This window comes from Folsomia candida, unplaced genomic scaffold (assembly GCF_002217175.1).
Source record: "Folsomia candida strain VU population unplaced genomic scaffold, ASM221717v1 Fcan01_Sc001, whole genome shotgun sequence".
Lineage (NCBI taxonomy): Eukaryota > Metazoa > Arthropoda > Collembola > Entomobryomorpha > Isotomidae > Folsomia > Folsomia candida.
The window spans coordinates 4,591,290-4,610,984 of record NW_019091193.1 but is presented as its reverse complement, the minus strand read 5'-3'; the positions used below and the strand labels follow the sequence as shown (position 1 = coordinate 4,610,984).

Here is a 19,695-nt window from a genome sequence, read left to right as displayed (position 1 = left end):
GGATACTTTAACGACTGTTCCACTTTGAATTTGGGTCTGAGTATTTTCCTGGCTTGTCAGAGCATAGATTTTTCGAAAAAGGTACCCGTTACCTTTTTTGGGGTTGGTACCTTATACATGGCAGTCCGGCTAATTTCGATTTTCTTCGAATTCAAATGGAATTAAGTACACGAGGCACTGAGGAACGAGTGGAGGTTTTAAATGTCAGGTTACAATGGAAAATATTTAGATGCGGAAAATTCGTAAATTTCCATTAGTTACGGATTTGGGATTGAGCTTTCTATTAATTGTTATCAAAAATTTTTATCAAAAAAAATCAAAACTTATGGAATACTGATAACAAAATTCTTAAAAAATATAGAATTTCAGAGGGAAAATTTCGGTAACTAATGGAGATTTGCGAATTTTTCTCATTGAAATAGTTTTCATCTTAACCTGAAATTTAAACTACCCTGTATACCCGAATAATTTCAAGTTATCCACAATTATTTTTATGCCAATCCTCTTTCGGAAAGTATTTTGAAATGGTCAACTCCGGAGGACAATTTGTTGGGCATTTTTTGAGTATTTTGTTCAACCATTGTTTATGCATACCAAACAACTACGCTTCAAGAATAAAATTCAGTTCTTACCCTACGCGCGTTGATTAGGGTCATTTTTTAGACGGTCGAGATACAAGGTATAATTCTCTGTATTTTCAGATCCAATAAAATCTCCATTTAAAAAAACCTTGGAGATGACAGATTTCAAAATCGTTATTTGAATACACAGGAAATGCCAAGGTTGAGAGGAAACAATTTGAATTACAGTCCTGTATAAATTGCAAGTTAAATATGCGCATGTATTTTCGAAAAGGTCAACATACCTACTTAGATTAAAAGCACAATTTAAAGGTATACTATATTTCGAAAAATGCCCACCCTGGAAAAAATCCGTGGCTGCGCCTATGCAAACAACGACGATCGATATGCACCTGAATTGAAGTCAAAAATATTTGTATTATGTGACTTCTGTCTCCATGAGATTAAACTCCATTAAAACTTAATATTTTCAAAATTTAACTTCATCTCCATTAAAATTTGAGAAAATAGTTGATATTTTAAAAAATTATGTAAAAAAATAGGCGTTATTTGCGTATGGCCCTTTTACGGATACGATTTAAATATTATTTATCGTGAGCATCATTCATCATCGTTGCAGCTAGAGGTGAGCTGGATCGTCATTTTTTGAGATCCAATCCATCCAAATCCATTTGGCCCAAAAAATTTCAGATCCAATCCATCCAAATCCATTTGGCCCAAAAAATTTCAGATCCAATCCATCCAAATCCATTTAGCCCAAAAAATTTCAGATCCAATCCATCCAAATCCATTTGGCCCAAAAAATTTCAGATCCAATCCATCCAAATCCATTTGGCCCAAAAAATATCAGATCCAATTCATCCAAATCCAGTTGGATCGGATCAGGGCATGGATTATCCAAAGAATTATATATATAAACTCATGGTTAGTGTTCGGGATAAATCTTATTGGACTGTATATGTGTCACAGTGTGTTCCATGCAACAAAAGTAGGGCCCAGTTAATGTTAAGATGAGATCGGAGTGTTAAAAAGAACACTTCCTGATATTCTTTATGGTGACGAAATTTATCCAATTCGACAATCCACCCAGATCCTGTTCATCCAAATCCATTTCACCCTAAAAATTTGAAATCCAATCCATCCAAATCCAATTCACCCAAAATTTTTCAGATCCAATCCATCCAAATCCATTTGGCCCAAAAAATTTCAGATCCAATCCATCCAAATCCATTTGGCCCAAAAAATTTCAGATCCAATCCATCCAAATCCAGTTGGATTGGATCGGGCCATGCATTATCCAAAAAAATGGATATCCAGCTCACCTCTAGTTGCAGCAAATTGAGTTCTTATTTCCGTACCTTTCTCCTTATGCATATGAGGATATGCATGCGACAAGTTACACAGTCTAAAGTTGTCAGCTGCAGAATGTGCCCAATCAGTCTCAATAATCTCAAATAATCAGCGGTTACCAGTGGTGACTCACCACACCAATCAGCAGTCAGCCGATCAGTTGTTATCCTATTTTTTTGCAAGTTGTTTTAAATAGTTTGTGTTTTCACACTTTAAGTAATCTCAAATTTAATTATTTTCTATAAATAACACCGAATTTTGAATCATGCGTATGCACCCCAACCTTGTCGAAATAACGGAGCCCAGTCCTCACAGAAAATGTGGATTTTGTCATTCGGAAAAAATCAACAAGTTGTTATTTGGTCCAATGTATCATTTGAATGGGGTCACGACCCACCATTTCTGTCTGGTAAGGTTTCCTGTGGAAAATTATAAAATATTTAATTAGTTACTTGTTTACTTTCTTCAATTACTCAATTCTTGAATTTTCAGCTCTTTTCCAGCAACGGAGTGCAAGCTGGGACTGACGCCCAAGGAATTTTAGGCTTTCTAATCCCCGACATTAAAAATGAGATGAAACGTGGCGACGAACTGGTAAATACGTGTGTTATAATAATTAAACCATAAATTGACAATTTTCTCAAATTTAATTACTCCTTTTTTTGACAGAAATGTTACTTTTGTGACCGTACTGGTGCGACGGTAAAGTGTTGCGAGCCTTCCTGCTCGGCCGCTTATCACTACACTTGCTCCCTCGACCAAGGCGTACTTTACCATTTCGCTTACCAATTCCAGTCGTTTTGTGTCTTCCATCGTCCCCCCAGTTTTTCTGGCACGAGGAGACGGCTCTCGTGCCCAATATGTTTCGAACCTGTGGAAGAGAACTTTCTCTTTTTGCCAGATTGTTGCAAAAGTTATGAAGCGATCGGCCACAGGAAGTGCATTATGGTGTTTGTTTACGATTAACTAATTAAGGCCTAATTATATTGTCTAAAAGTAATGATTAATGATTTGTTTCAGGAAGCAGCCCTTCACTCTGGCTTTTACCATTTAAAGTGTCCGAATTGTAGAGATAACAAAGAGTACATAAACTCGCTAATGTTAAATGGAATTTATGTACCAATTAAGTTAGTTTAATCTATTAATTATGTACAAATGAGTTGCTGATTACATGCATAAATTTAAATGTTATTTACACGCATAGAGACGCAGCCTGGGAATTGGAACCCGACGCATATTCCGAGCTCAAGCTGAGTTACAGTGTCTGCGACGCAACGCCCTGTTTGTGCCCATCGGGAAGAAAGTTTGTGGAGAAGAGAGGTGACTGGGCATTGCTTCGATGTGGCGCCTGCGCCGCGGCCGCGGTACATGTGGGATGTGGAAATTTGACCAAGTTTACATTTCGATGCGAGACCTGTGTAAAGGTGCTTAATGGTAAATGGTCAATATCATATATTGAGAAGATTTAAGTGTTCAATATGCAAATTTTCTATATCTACTAATTCATGACAATCACTGGCGAATGGAGATCGTCAAGACAATACTGACTCTGGCGACGGTGCGAATTAATTAATGTTACACTAATAATTGTTACAAAGATAATCATATTGTTTATTTAATTTTAGAAACGGAAATCATTGGAAATGACGACGACGACACCGAAGTTATCGATCCTCACCATGAAATGACTGACGATGACATTGGGGATAATTCGTATTCGATCGTAGCTCACCATGACTCTACCAACCTTATTTATGACCTAGACCTGGATTCCATGATATTAGAGAATGATGATGATTATACTACTAGTGACCTCAATGTCGACGCCAGGTCAGTCCAAGAACAAAACGAGGGTAGAAATAGGGACTGTAATGATGATGATCCGGACTGGATTTGCTCGGCAACAACATCGTCCCAACAAGAGCAGCCCGATAACAAAGCGACCTCTAATGATGATCCTTCTACAAAGGTGACACCGACTTCTCAACAGTGGATCGATATCGACGACGATATAGAAATGAAGGTGGTCAATTTTGTCCCCCCTCCCCCACGCAGCCCTCCCTTAAATTTTACCAGGGTTCCATTATCATCAGCTCTACAGCGACTGTTGAACGATACGTCATCATCTCCTGGATTCCAGCAAACCCGTCTTCCCGAATTCCCAATTCTCCCTCGAGACCCCAATAACCTGGTCAGAGCTCCAAAACCACTCAATTTTGATCCTGACGAGCTTATAACTCTAGATTAATAGTTGATTAATTTGTGGTTATTTTAGTAATTTATATTTAAGCATGTATTATGCAATCGTTCAGAGGAAAACTTGGTGCTATACAATATTAAGGTGAAATTCGATATTGGCGTTTGTAGAAAATATTAGTGTGCCTCATCACTATCACATAATTATTAGTGAACTATGCTCAAATGTTTAAAGTTTGTAAAAATTTTGTATTCAGTAAGGTGAGTTCGCTAATAATACTGTGAACTTGAACTATGTTATGTTAATAATTATGTTAACATGTATTTGATTACAGATTACAAATCCCAAGAGTTTTTATACACAAATTTTTATATTTTATTATGAATTGTAAACATTCAATGTCGTTACTACGCTTTTATGCGTAAGAAGGTTTTATTTTTCAATTTTAATGATTATTATTATGGCCACACCGTGCAGCTTATAAGTATGATAAGTCTAATTTTAATTTTCTGGAGATTGAAGCGTTTGTGAATGAAACTATATATTGCAGCTCGATTTATAAGAAAATTTAAAATATGCAGGGAAAAATATTGTCTACGGGGATTATTGATGTAGAAAAATGTCATGGCGTATGAATTGTACAAAAATCAGTTTGAAGTACAGCGTACTATACCTGACCTGTTATTGCAATAATGTTTTGGGTATAAATAAATTTGATGCACGCATAGCATACACACTTGATAATTTGGTTAGCCACATTCGGCGATTCATGCATCTTTAACCCTGAAAGTCTGTATAAAATTTGACCACACCTCATCCGCATGAATTATTTAATTCAGTACAATTTTTTATTACCATCACTAATCTATCTACACAATAAAAGTACTATTGTTCTTCTTCAGCCGCTGCTGCGATGAGTTGATGAAGGCTGTTGTGCACAAATATAAAATCGTTGGCCCAATTCCGACTATGTTTGACTTGACCCACGATGACATATCCCTTGTCTTCCATCACCTTTCTGAGGGCATCTTTCCCCACCCCTACGTGATTAAATTCAACGGACAAAGTCTAGAAAAATAAAATTAGTTAACAAGAGAGCTAAATATGCATAGAAAAGCTTGTCATCGTTTAGAAAATGTGGAGAGCTCCCAGAAGTATTCAGATATTTAGCAACATGATAAAAGTTAACACGTTAATAAATACATACGTCATACGTACTATCAGAGGTAGGGTAAAATTGAGACTAAGACAAATGGGTAGTACTTTTGGTAATATTTGCATGTAAGTAGTAGTGCGATCGAAAACCAGTTGGATGGGAAAATTGAGACTCCATGAATTATGAAGTCTCAATATTTATTTATGCAGACTCATTTGATTTCTCCTTAAATCACATTTCTATCAGACATCTTTAGTTTTCAACCGGATTTACGGGCAGGGCAACTCGTGTTTTATATGGATTCAAATTTACTAAAAATATGTAAATATACCTTAATAAATACTTTATCGAACGGGATAGTTGCCAGCACCTCCATTTCGGCACCTTCCACGTCCAAACTAAAGTAATCAACGGTGGTCACTGAGAGGGCAGAAAGGAGCGAGTAGATTGGGAAACATTGCACCAAAGTTTCCTCCATTTTCTTTTTCCGCTTTGGAACCAATTTGGAAGAGTCGTCCTTAATTCGGCCAGTATTGAAATCTTGTTGAAAAACGACCTAGAAAATAATTTCAAATTAAAAAAAAATCTAAAATCCCAACCTGTCCCCACGCATACCTTGTGAGGATACGGCTTCGTTGCTAAACATGAGTTTGATGCCCAAGCTTTTCTCTGTTTCTGCATGAGCAACGCATAGTTTTTTGGATCAGCTTCGACCAGCAGCCCCTGAACGTTAACAAACATATATTTACAACGTTATCGTAATAAATTCTTATTGTTTTATAGAAAGAAATTTTAAATTAAATGTTTCCAACCTTCCATCCAAGCTCTTTCTCAAGAAATAAAGTGTTTGATCTCGTCTCGCCATCTAAACCTCCACACTCAACGAAGAATCCACCTGTCTAAAAAAATAGGAAGTTATGCAAATATTGCTATCTGACAAAAGCATTAACTTGATAAACTTTGTGAACGTTGTCAGATTTTACAAAGTAAAACGATATCAATCAAAACACAGTTTACGAAATACATATGTATATGTATGTAAGCTTATGTAATTTATAGTCGAGTATTCTAATTTTTTGATATGTAAATAATTCATAAATAAATTAACAAGAATTTATCCCAGCTATGCAAATTTTGTTAATAACGGACTCACCATATTTTTGAAAATTTTCCGAATCATCTGCCCCTGCCCCATCGAAGGGTCTTTATCTCCCGAGGTCAAGTTGTACCCTAATTTTGAAGCGGGTTGGAGATATCCGTGATCCCAGATGAATTTCGAAACGCGAGAATCATCCTGCCCCAGTTGGACGGGTTCTCCAGACATGACCGTCTCAATCGGGACTGAAATCATTACGCTGGACGAGGAACCGTTGAGGTGTTTCGAATCACTGTTAGAATTTTTAGGCGGTAGCCACGACGCTATTTTGTACCAGAAAAGAATAAAAACTGTCATCACTACGGCGGTTGCGACCCTTGGTCGCCACGTCGTGGTATTCTTGGTCATCTTTTATGAATAAATATGTATGTCGAAATTGGAATTGAAAACTCTTTTTGCGATAAGACAATTTTTGTGGTTTTGATTTTTTTTTGTTTTAGTAAGGTCAAGATTGTAAATGATTATATTTTAAATTCTCCTATGTAAAAGTTTAGTACAAAGTTCTGAGTGTGATGTGTACGCTGAAAGATGGAATACAACTTTTTTAAAGTAAACTAGATTCGTCATTTTCAAGTGTGCTAAATATTTCTAAAAATATTTTACATTTAAGTATTACTGTATTTTATGAATGTGCAGTGTGGTTAAGGGACTCATGAAAAGGCTTGTTTACAAATTAACTGAACACCTTTTCAGGTAAAAATCGATTCAAAATCAAGAAGGGCATATTTAGTTTTTTATAGTGAAGACTTTTACATATTAGGGGTGCATGTAATATTTACTGCATACTCTTTGTGTATACTTTTACATACATAAATTCCATTTTTTTCAGACTGGAAATAGGCTTAAGGACTCCAAGAGTTATTTATTTATCTATTTTTACGCGTATAAATAATGGGGTCGAAATGGTTTAACTAATTTATTATTGGTAGAAATGTCGCACAAAGGTTAAAATGTCCCCTTTTTTTGGGTAACATACCTTTATTTGTTAATCTATTTAAATATGAATAGAAAACCAAAACAAGATAAATTCTATAATAAACATTTACATCGGACATATGTACTTATTTAACTATTGCAGACTAAATATCTCTGTGGGACGGAAAATTTCCCGCACTGTATAAAAATATATGTCAAAGCATGTTAAAAGAGGCAAAAGTGTTTATTTCTCCGTCCCACAGAAATTTTTACTGGGCAATAACACTTGACAGAACAATAGCAAGTCCTACATAATATTCGTGTACTGTAACGACAGTAGCGACCCATTTTACTAATACGTTTTTTAACCAGCTCAAATACAAAAATAAAGAATGCGACCACAACGAGGATTAAAAGGACCCAAAAAATGAATCTAATCGACGATCGAAGCCCAATCTTCTGTGCCATGTCACTTCCACAAATTTGTTGATCCCCGATTTGGCAATATCTGGAAGCATATACATTCGAAATATTTATACTTTAATTAACAAAACACCTTAAACATCCAAATCACCTCGACATCTGCATGTTGCTTAACGTGCTCAAAGTGTCTTTCATCCTCCAAAATGCAGTCATCCCAGATTCCCTCAACCAAACAGAAATTTGCATAAACCCCCCGGCCAGATGACCCCCCACGAACCATAACTCTTTCAGGTCATTATCCCAATCTTGTCGAACCACACTGCAACTCACGTTTCCATACCGATTGCTCCTTGGGTTCAACAATTGCATGCGTTGCATCATCCTGACAAAATCCTCCGTTGTGTGATAGATTCCATTCACTGAGCCCAATTTGAGAAAAAATTCGGGTAGTCGCGTCTGAAAATGTAGACATTAAAAAAAACATCAGGCTAAAAAATTTCGCGTTTAATGTCCTCTTAGGCAGGATGATTTCATGCACCATTGTCAATTGTGCCACTAACACCAGAATTTATTTTTACATGTTCGGAAATTTCAGGGAAAAACGCGTAATTTTTTCAGGGTAAAATGACCATGATATAAACCTTGTCTTACCGCTCCAAAAGATATTACTAACAATCATATTATTTATACACAGTATGTACTCACCTTTCCCGCTCTCGTGATATCCGGTCTAACCAAAAAATACGTTAAACTCCAAGGTATCCCTAATTTGTCGAGGCTTTTACCCGCCAACTGTCTGATTAGGGGGAGGACCGATGTCGACGGGATTACGAACCTAAACCCGAGCTCTAACAATTCCTGATTGCTAGTGACTACTTTGGGTTTCAGAGGCACGACGACATCCATGGTGAGATATGAGACGTACCATGCGGACAGAATCACGAGGGGGAGGAGTAGGCCGATTAATAGTTTCTTGTTTGGGTGTGAGGAAGGAATACGGATTGCTTGACCCATTAGAAAGGTCAGGGTTTGTATCCCATGATACACATTCTTCCTCAACAGACCGTAACATATCTGCGTATTCGTTAAGATTTATTTACTTACTATTGTACCAAAATTTCGAATTTTAAAAGTTTTAAGATTAAAATTTACCCCGTACTTACCGTAACGAGTCCTACACCAGCCCAAACCTCAGGAGTGACCACACGCACGAAAATATCGATCGAACCAACCTCAAATATTTCTGATCCAGTGCAATAAAACAATTTTCCCACAGTTTGGTCTTTAAAAAATTGCATAAATTCTCCCGAAGATAGCAATTCCATGTCATTGTCAGATGCTGGTAGGCCGGCCGGATTAATAACTCCCTTGCAAGAGGGAGGTAGTCCATCTAAGTCGTCGATATCGTCTACGATATCCACCGTCAGATTAAGCCGTGTTTTCAAAATTTGAAGGATGACGGTGACATCGTCGCAGGATTTCTTTGCACCAAAGTACATCTCAAGCTCACAGTTGCGACTCTAAGGAAAGCCAGGCATTAATTAGATTAACAAACCATTACAAGAAACGATCAAAACTGAAAACAGTTTATTCGTCCAAATTATGTGTAAAATTATGACCACACAAATTCGTTACGAACAAATAATTACCTCAATCAAATTTTGGCGGTCATACTGCAAATATAGCTTTCTCTTAAATCCTTCCAAGCTATGAAATTTTGTCTTCGCGTTAAACCCTCTGTGTCCCTGAAGGGACCACGTGATCGATCTTTCTTGTCGACACATATAGCAAAATATTCCAATCTTGTAAGTATTCGAATTTTTCAAGGGGAGAATGAACACTAGTTGAAACCTTATCAACCGGACCTTATCAAACTCTCCAAATTCCTTCTTCCTCACCAGCACTTCCCAATTCCAACTTCTCGATGCAAATATTAGCACTAGCACGTTTTCAGAATTAGCCCACACTGCTACCTCAGGATGACCCAATATGTCTGAAATTCTGTCACGAGCAAAAACCAAAATTCGAAAACAAGCTCCACCACTCCACTTGGAGCGCCGCACGTGACCTAATTCTACCGAGTTCTCGGCTTCATTTGTAGCATTTGTCGACACCAAGAAAACTCTAGGCGTGTTCCAGATCAGCCTTGATGCACTTTCATTAATCGGAGTTTTTCCTGGAAGAATAACATGATGCAGACACGCATCATTGGTGGGAAAGGGGTCACTGGGATCAGTTGGATAATGTAATTGTGACCATATATTTTTGGCCAAGATTAACTGCAGAAAACAACCCGTGTATAATTCTAAACTCATTTTATTATCGTTACTGGACAAAAAATGACAAAAATTTAATTTGGTATGATGACTTAACTAAATTATTGTGTCTGGACAAAGTTTGCAGATTTCTCAGTCAATATGTTTGCGTATGTTTTTAACGCTCACAATTATCGGGTTATGGTGGCTTTATATATGTAAATAACCGTGTTGATGTACAATTAAATTGTGCATTCAGCTAGAACAAGTTTATGAAAAATGGATTATCTATGAGACTTACATATATGTATGTATCTATAGTTCTCAGCATCCAACCTCGGCCAAAATTTGATTTCCGCGTTCGTATCCCTACCATACTATTTCCTGCGTGCCGATTTGCCCCAACTTCCCAACATGCAAATTGTTAACTTCCGAAAACAAATCGCAAGGATACAAATAATTATGCATGTAGCTTATCTGATCTTCACTGGGAGTATAATTAAGTTGAATATGTAGCATTGTGCAATAAGTTATGCTTGTACACGTATATAGTGCATTGTGGACTAATAAACTTCCTTTCCTTAACTTTCATATGCAATACCAACTTTGTCTAAAAAACTTTATAAAGTTTCATAAAATGTTGTGCAAGCGATTCAAAATTTTGTAGTTTGTTACAAATTCTAGATATCACTGACAACTGAATATGTATATATTTACGTACATATGTATGCACATAAATATGTATGTAATGTGTGGTCAACGGTAGATTGGAGCGAACTATGTATTTAGGATAAAATGTCAAATCAAAATTCTCTTTAATATGACAAAAATTTTAGTCCGTTAACTTGAAACGATGGTAAAATCACGTTACATACGTGCATGTTTATTTGATCCGTTTTGTAACCTATGACACGTGTATATGCATGTATTTATTTGCGTATTTATATGTACGTAGTATGCAAATGTACATGTATATATTGACAGCTACATGCATAAATATATATATTTATGCATGTAGCTGTCAAGTGCAGACCATGACATAGGTATATGTGCATTGGCTAATTGAATAACGTACTCGATTACGCTCAATTGAGCCAGGAAGTTGAAATGAACAATTGCATGTTTCTAAAACTTTGTATTGTTTGCAAATAAATTTGACCCACTGTACGCCACAGAATACGATACTTCCAATCTACAAAACCTACATCTTATCACGTCAAAAACTCGTAAGCTAGTAAATTGTTTGATTTCTTTCTTTAAAAACGTGCATATATTTTATTTGAATTTACTTATTACTAAACTCCGAATTTACAGGGTAACCTAGAAAATATGAAAATTTTCACTCTCTTCGTCACCATACTGTTCCTTGTTGTTTTCGCTTTCATGGGGATAGGTTGGTTTACTATTTTATATTTCATAAATTTTCGATCATGTTTATTTATGTAATTTTTGCAGAGGGAGGACAGCCTTCGGGGGGAGGACTTCGACAGGCCCGATCCAGCGGGGCGTCTTCCCAATTTACGGAAGAAATGGCTCTGGCCGATGAGCAGGAGGAGGACGAAGAATGAAAAGTCTGTTCGAGATGAACTATTACGAGAATCCGATAAAATTTGAATCTGTCCATATATTTTTCTTGAACATTAGGCAACAAAGTAAATTATTCAGCTGAATTTAAATTTGTATAAGTTAATTTCCAATAATAAATTATTTTTATGCAAACTAACAAAAAATTGCAACATGTCAACCTTTGCAAACGACACTAGAAAAACAACTGAATTCATAAAGTATTTATATATGTAAATAATCGACATCCATGCACAATTTTCTAAAATTTAACTAGTAATTTATTTGTCATACATAACAATACATATTTATCTAAATACATACATGGATTTTAAATAGCAACACATTTTTACGTACGTGCGTGTATGTCCAGCATAGCAAGACTTAAAATTAGCCAAATTGTCACACATTTAAAAAAATTGGTCATCTTGGATAAAAATAATTCGGAAGCAAATTATGTTACAGGAAAACATTAGTATCTAGACAAAATTCTACAAAGACAAAAATGAGATTGTGAAGTCGGTAAGGCATACATACAACAAAGGAAAACTGATCATACGTCGTCCAAAATCTCAAATTCTCTCATCCCCTCCCCAATTTCCCATTTCTCATCATCATATAAATATCATCCTCCAAATACCCCACGTTTTTCAAAGCCCCCACAATTACTCCCAGTTCCTTCTTCCTCTCCTCCCACCAAGTTGAATCTAAAATCTGATACTCCAAATTAGGAAAAGTGGTCCTAACCTGGCCATAAAATTCCTCCGTGCTCCTCCACTCCCAACATCTACAAGGAAAATCTTCAGTTTGACACTGGCATCCCGGTCGAACTTTCACCGCCCTGAACTTCAACCCCGGCGGAAACGGGATGTCAAGTTGGTGCAAAGTTCGACACGGCGAAATATCCTCCCTCAAAAAATGTACGTACAAAAACTTTGCCAACACTTCAAAAAATTCGCCATCACTGTCCACCTCGTTCCCTTTTTGGGCCCCCTTACTCCCAGCTTTCTTAATACCAATTTTCTCCAAAGAAGGTAAATATTTCCTATAATCTAACCCTCCCTCCACCTCGCCAAATTTGAACTTGACCTCCAGTTCATACTTCCATTTTGGCAAGACAAAAAACCCTGGCGAATATGGGGCTCTTGTTACCTTCAAGACCCTCAATTTTGGCAAGGCTGGCATGCTTATCTCTTGAACTCGATCAGGTTTACACGTACCGACGCCAAAGAAGTGCAGATAGGTCAAAGTGGGAGCCAATTTGGTTAATATTTCTGCAACCACGTCATACCGAGAACAGGTGTTGAGCTCAAGCCTGGTAACGCTAGAGGCTGGGGGCATTCCGAGATTTACGTAGTTGGCAAACACGTGTGCCGTAGTGTTCTGGATGGACAAACTTGTGAGGGGTGTGGCTCGAAATATTTGGCACCATTCCTCCGTATCGGGTTCGTTCGCGCAGAGATTCTCGAAACCGAGACTGGTTAAGCGTGGGAAACGAGCGATAATTGTTGGCAGGAGGGTCCCGGCAGGTTGTTCCACCTCCAACAAACCGTACGTCGCAGTCTTACTCGGATTTACATTTACTAACAGATTGGTCACTTTGGGCAAGTAAAAACTCGGAGGAATAACTTCTTCGAACCATTTTGGGTTGAAGAAGTGCGTATTCTCTTGCCAATAGATTACGTAGGGACGAATCTGTAACGCCTTGAGATTGGTGAACGTTTTCAAAATTTTAAAAAATTCGTGATGAACCGAAATATCGGTGTTGATGAGCCAGTCGACGCAAAGGGTGGTGATAGATTTGGAGTATTTTGATGCTAAAAGAGCAAAGGCGTCGTATAAGTTGGGAGGCTGTTGTTTTTTCGGGGTTGCGAAGGAGAGTTGCACGTTTTTGTGACAATATGATTGGGAAGACATGGTGGTCATGTAATTATCGAGGTTATCGGGCGTAAGGAGGACTGGTTGACGGGATAGGAGACGATTTCGAGATTCTTCTTCCCATGTGGAGTTTACAAAGGTGCAAGAGATGAGGTCGCTGGTTGGCAGGAATTTTGTGATATTTTCAATAATCTGAGGTAGAAAAATAGAACAAATTAGTCAATAATTTACTAGTGTGATGCAAAATTATACGATATGTAGAACTAAAATTACCAATGGATTTTCAAGCTGATTTATCATATGACCCCGTCCAGATGCCTTGCGCGTCATGTCGTTGCTGGATTATCTGAAATACTTTAAAAGGAAGACTTTCAATTCTATATTATCGTGAGTACATAAATGGACAGTCTGCAATTTAAATCGTGACACCGTTAACCTAAACATTTTTAGAGTTAAGTTTCAAATTAATGCCTCAATCAATAACTCAAATTGGTAGTTTTAGAATCAAAATAATAATAATAATTCGGACTCAAAGATAAATACCTGCTTATCGTAGATAAATCGAACCTGGCACCAAATATTGACACGTCCAAAATCAAAACTTAACGTAAGAAGCAAATCGTGAAGCACGCACCCTAAGAAAGTTTTTTGATGTTATCCTTCCAAACAACTAGACGAGAAGTGAAAAACTAAACTACCTATGTAAATGCAGCACCGGAATACAAATAGAAATTCGTTTTTAAGGTGTTTTTAACCACCGCATCAGAAATAGCCTGGTCATTTCTGGGAAACTTGTCTGAGAGGATGCTTTCTAATCCTTTCATTAACTCGTACATAGCACTCACTTCATACACATGTTAAAAAATCTACTATACTAAAATCGAACAAGATATGTACTGTGCGGGTGGAGCTTAGCTCGTGAAAAGCCCAGTGTTGCGCCTCACTTAACAGGAGAGAGCTGAGGCGCAATACTGGGTTTTCACGAGCTAAGCTCCACCCGCACAGTACATATCCTGTACAATTTTAGTATAATCCTAAATATTTTCGTTTTGCTAAAAATAATTCCACATACATACCACAATTTCCAGTACGCTAGCTCAAAAATAGTACTTGTAAGAAATTGCATTGTAAGAATAGGTATATAGGAATCCAATTACACACCGATACAATTTGTATCATACAAAAATACATAAATATCAGTAAATACGTGCATGCTTATAAGAATGTAAATACATATAAATTCTACCACAATTTTCTCATTTTGTTTGTAGCAGTCAGTGAAATGGCAATGCACTTATGTACATACACTTAAATGTTGGTACATGAATGTATGTACATATATATGTATTTATAAGGGCTGTTCATATAGAACTATACGGTGTATAAATATATATATACATACATATGTATGTACATATTTATGTACATACATACATATGTACTGGTACTGGAGGAAGTTGGTCTTCGCCTGAACACCGCCAAGTGTGAAGTGGGCGTGCTAGGGGCGGACGAACATTCCCGCCTTGAAATTTTGGAGCGTTTTCGTCGGGCAGCACCGGGAATACAGCCCCCGAAGCCGCCGTACTCCTGGGTGCTCCTCTCACCGACGAGTCGATCGAGGCTGTATTGGGGGCGAAAACCGAACAATTAGCTACACTTGGGGCCCGACTTCTCGAGCTCTCCTCCCACTCTGCTTTTTTCCTGCTTCGGGCCTCCATATCGACGCCCCGCTTGATATATTTTCTTCGCTGTGCCCCCACTTGGCGAAGATTTGACGCCCTCGCCCTCTATGACTCCAAACTAAAGATGTCGATGGAGGGGATTCTCAACTGTTCCCTTTCCCCGCAATCATGGCTTCAGTCCTCCCTTCCGGTCAGTGAAGGTGGCCTGGAGGTCAGGCATGCTGTAGACGTGGCGATTCCGTGCTTCTTAGCGTCCGCTTACAGCGCCCTGCCCCTCGTTGAGCGCCTACTTCCGCCATACCTACATGGCACCGACACCGCACAGCAGGAAGGAGAACAGAGGTGGAACCCCATGGGACCGGCGGAACTCCCCCCGCTCAGGGGCATTCAGGCCACATGGGAGAAGCCTCAACAGGAAGCCGCCAACCATCACCTCAAAAATGGTGCACCAACACCGGAGGATAAAGCCCGCCTCCTTGCTATTGGACAACCGCATGTGGGGGCGTGGCTAAATGCCATCCCTTCGCCACAACTTGGGACGCTACTCCCAAATGAGACTTTCCGTGTCGCTTGTGCCCTTCGTCTTGGTTGTGACGTCTGCCATCCTCACAAATGTCCATGTGGAGCGGAGGTCACATCAAAGGGCTATCATGGCTTAAAGTGCAAGAGGAGTGCAGGTCGTTATTCGCGACACACCGCTGCCAATGACGTGATTTGGAGAGCGCTCCGATCTGCCGGAGCCCCAGCCATCAAAGAGCCACCAGGTTGCTCTCGACAAGACGGGAAGCGCCCTGACGGCCTAACACTAATCCCTTGGGCGAGAGGGAGACCCATGGTATGGGATTTCACATGTTCGGACACCTTCGCACCATCCTACCTCCCTCAAACCTGCATTCATCCTGGTGCGGCAGCCGAGAAGGCGGAGGACGCCAAAAATAAGAAATATGAATTTCTGCAGGACAGATTCCTTTTTGTACCTGTAGCCATTGAAACGATTGGAGTGTGGGGCAAGGAGGGTCTGTCCCTTATTAAGGAAATCGGATCAAGGATCACGATCGTCACAGAGGAGAAGAGGGCAACAGCGTTTCTTTTACAGAGGATGAGTATTGCAGTGCAGCGTGGAAATGTTGCTGCAATTTTGGGATCTCTTCCAGCCGGACGAGAGCTGGATGAGATATTTTTACTATAAGACGACGGAGTAGGTTAAGGTTTTTTTAAATTTCAGATAGGGACGTTTTTGTAAGACGCTGGTCGTTTAGCTTTTTTTAAAAAAATATAAGATGTAACAATAAGTACTATACTCTGCGATACAATTCATACTCTTAATGAATAATAAACAATAGTTGATGAAATATTTATGTACTGGTAAATAGACAGATACGTTAACTAAATGCTTGACGAATTAAACCAATGTTTTTCTATAATGAAAATGTAGAATAATTTGCCTATTTTTAGTTCAATTTCAAATAAACCTTTACAACGCATGTAACCAAGGGGTGAAAGGAGTGTCATACGTCAATGTGAATATCAAATTGTTCGAAAATTTGTTTGAGATTAACACTTCTGACGTGTTTTCGACTTTTGTGTCTTATTTGTGCCAAATTTAACAGTTGATAACCCTTATGTGACCTTTATATGACCTCTGAGGTCAAAATGGAGGTCACCAATGAATTCGGGGTTAAATTTCAGTTGAAATTGAAATAGATATGTCCTATGACCTTTACATGACCTCTGAGGTCAAAATGGAGGTCACCATTGAATTTGACATTGAAAAATAGTTAAAAATGACGTGTCACATGTCAAAACTGACAAGTGACACTTTTTCGTCACTTTTCGTCACCGTGACGATGTCATCGTCACAGGTGACGTCCAAACACAAAATGACATGAATTTTCGAATTCCTCATTGAAAAATAGTTAAAAATGATGTGTCACATGTCAAAACTGACAAGTGACACTTTTTCGTCACTTTTCGTCACTATGACGATGTCATCGTCACAGGTGACGTCCAAACACAAAATGACATGAATTTTCGAATTCCTCATTGAAAAATAGTTAAAAATGATGTGTCACATGTCAAAACTGACAAGTGACACTTTTTCGTCACTTTTCGTCACTGTGACGACGTCATCGTCACAGGTGACGTCCAACCGCAAAATGACATGAATTTTCGAATTCCTCATTGAAAAATAGTTAAAAATGATGTGTCACATGTCAAAACTGACACGTGACACTTTTTCGTCACTTTTCGTCACTGTGACGACGTCGTCGTCACAGGTGACGATGTCAGTGTCCATCTTCGAACTCGTCCTGTCCATTGACGTTAGGAGTTTACGTTCAAAATTTCAAGTGTCTATGTCTTTTCGTTCAAAAGTTATCGGAGCTACGGACAGACAGACGGACGGACGGACGGACAGACAGACGGACATAACGATCTTATAAAGGGCTTTCACCCCTTAATAATTAATTCACCCTCAGGATTCTCAGAATACATAGAATACATGGAGTGAAAAAGCTAGGAATAAGTCAACACATCAGTATTTATCCAGCATCTTCAAGATTGACACGCACATCTCACTAGTTCAATTGCATAAAAATAAATTCATCAAAGAATTGTACATGTTATATTTCATCAGTTTATTCATTTCATCCATGCCATGACCAATGATATGCACCACTGCCAAAATATAACTGGCGATGATTAGATACATATGTAAATACACTGATGCTACCAGTGGCCACCACAATGAGTAAATTCGTCGTAGTCAAAATATTCATGAAAATATTCACGAAATTCATTGAAAATTGACATGTTTTCAAGTGAAAAATTATGTATATGAAGAACTACGATTTTACTGCAAGCCAATGACATGCATAACTATACATATGTACAAGACTATTTAATAATATATTTCTGGTTAGAACACATAGGTATCCGAACTTAATGAAATATTTGTCATACAACGTTTTTTTATTCGAGCTAATCATCAAGATTACCCAGTAAAATCTTCCTTTGACTGAATCAGATCCACTTTACTACAAAATCGTAATGATTGCCTGTGCCTACCCTCAGTTCATTTTTTGACATTGATTAATATTACTGGATCTCAAATTGGTTTAGCTAGTCTACTAAGTCCTTAAATATCATCATGGGAGTGGGAATTTTAGGTACGCTTTTAGTACTGCTTTTAAAGGGAGGAAACGAAACTAATACGACCCAACCCAATTTGTCTTCATCTACTCCTATCGATAATCATACGCTTCAGATTTTGAATTACACTTCAAACTCTTCACTCACAACAACGGAGCAAATAACTATGACCACACTTACAATTAATACGACCAGCACGACGAGACAGCCTGTGACGTCTACCAGCGGTACGAATCCCACAACGACCAGACCGCCGCCAAGTACTTTGATAACTGAAATCCCGAAGGTAATCGTGGCAAATGACGACATGGGCTGCGGAATGATGGAGACAATCATAGTAAAATATATTTATGTATGTTAATACTTAGGATGTCTAATATGTAGATACATCATTGCAAAAAAAACGAATAGTGTCTCCGCCGTTCCAAAGCCCCTGAAGAACGACATATTTATACACATATATGTACATAAATCGCAAATTGTTAAGGTCGCTCAAATTTATAAGCTTTGTTAAAAGGAGGACGAGCATAGTTCTTGCCAAACTTCTACTTGTAAAGCTGTAGCATGGTTGAAATCCTCCATGGATGAAAAATTCGACCCATGCAATGACTTTTACCAGGTGCGATTTAATTTTTTTAAATCGCTCAAAACCATGTACAAATATAACCGATTGCTTATGTACATGCGACATATTATATTCATTCTAGTATTCTTGTCGTGGGTGGATCGTAGAACATCCTGCCAAATTGAAAAAGGGGAAAGAAAATTCAACCACCGTTTTGAACGAGATTGACAAAGAAAATACAAAATTGGTTACGAAATTGATTGGTAAGTGGATACATATGTATCTAGGTAAATACTTATAGAATCACTCCCACGAGCGGTGGAAGCACTGCTCAGTGAGCAGTGCTCACTGCAAGTTTAATAACATGTTACATAAAAATATTAGTATTAAATAGTAAATGAAGTATAATTTCTATTTTATTATTGTTCTTTCCATGAAATCATTTTGCATACATATTCCGAGAAAGTAAATGAACAAGTACATGAAGTTATACATATCTACATATGTATTATTGTCATATTTTTACAGAAGGCATCCGGACCCGTTATGGTGCCGAAGGAAAAGCGAAACGATTCTACTCTTCGTGCAACAACAACCCACTTCTCATGCTGATCATGGACATATTGATGTCCACAGTGAAGAGTAATTCTTCTAGTACATCCACTCGCCCAGGGTCTGAATCATTACACAGAATTGCCAATAGTGCAGATATCAAGACCTGGGCTTGGATGTTAAAAGACTTACTTGAACCTCAATTCCCACTTGATAATGACGGCAAAAAACACCTTACATTCTTGGTTGGACCAGAACGATCCCACCCCCAA

At 38.1% G+C, this 19,695-nt stretch overlaps 3 protein-coding genes and 1 long non-coding RNA gene across 5 annotated transcripts; 2 read left to right on the top strand and 2 right to left on the bottom strand.

The window, feature by feature from the left end:
* The first annotated feature begins 1,996 nt into the window (after window positions 1–1,996).
* Window positions 1,997–4,869, top strand: LOC110852312 (PHD finger protein 7). Of its 2 annotated transcripts, XM_022100353.2 has the most exons (7): window positions 1,998–2,340; window positions 2,424–2,525; window positions 2,601–2,879; window positions 2,952–3,058; window positions 3,136–3,365; window positions 3,460–3,489; window positions 3,557–4,869. In XM_022100353.2, the coding sequence occupies exons 1-7, from the start codon at window positions 2,197–2,199 to the stop codon at window positions 4,177–4,179; spliced, it is 1,515 nt and encodes a 504-aa protein (XP_021956045.1). In that variant the 5' UTR covers window positions 1,998–2,196; the 3' UTR covers window positions 4,180–4,869. The 2 variants fall into 2 exon arrangements, with proteins under 2 accessions (XP_021956052.1, XP_021956045.1); XM_022100360.2 differs by lacking the exon at window positions 3,460–3,489 and having other exon boundaries at window positions 1,997–2,340.
* Window positions 4,870–4,954: 85 nt separating this feature from the next.
* LOC110852303 lies at window positions 4,955–6,969 on the bottom strand. Its single transcript, XM_022100341.2, has 5 exons — window positions 6,438–6,969; window positions 6,097–6,183; window positions 5,900–6,007; window positions 5,616–5,840; window positions 4,955–5,196 (listed from the first exon to the last, which is right to left on the bottom strand). The coding sequence occupies exons 1-5, from the start codon at window positions 6,786–6,788 to the stop codon at window positions 5,014–5,016; spliced, it is 954 nt and encodes a 317-aa protein (XP_021956033.2). The 5' UTR covers window positions 6,789–6,969; the 3' UTR covers window positions 4,955–5,013.
* Window positions 6,970–7,214: 245 nt separating this feature from the next.
* LOC118438711 lies at window positions 7,215–10,317 on the bottom strand. The gene is made up of 5 exons (XM_035859327.1): window positions 9,428–10,317; window positions 8,942–9,298; window positions 8,484–8,852; window positions 7,930–8,234; window positions 7,215–7,863 (listed from the first exon to the last, which is right to left on the bottom strand). The coding sequence occupies exons 1-5, from the start codon at window positions 10,091–10,093 to the stop codon at window positions 7,581–7,583; spliced, it is 1,980 nt and encodes a 659-aa protein (XP_035715220.1). The 5' UTR covers window positions 10,094–10,317; the 3' UTR covers window positions 7,215–7,580.
* Window positions 10,318–11,233: 916 nt separating this feature from the next.
* Window positions 11,234–11,707, top strand: LOC118434109. The gene is made up of 3 exons (XR_004833777.1): window positions 11,234–11,259; window positions 11,348–11,426; window positions 11,489–11,707. It is a non-coding gene; the product is annotated as an uncharacterized LOC118434109 (long non-coding RNA).
* Window positions 11,708–19,695: the final 7,988 nt, after the last annotated feature.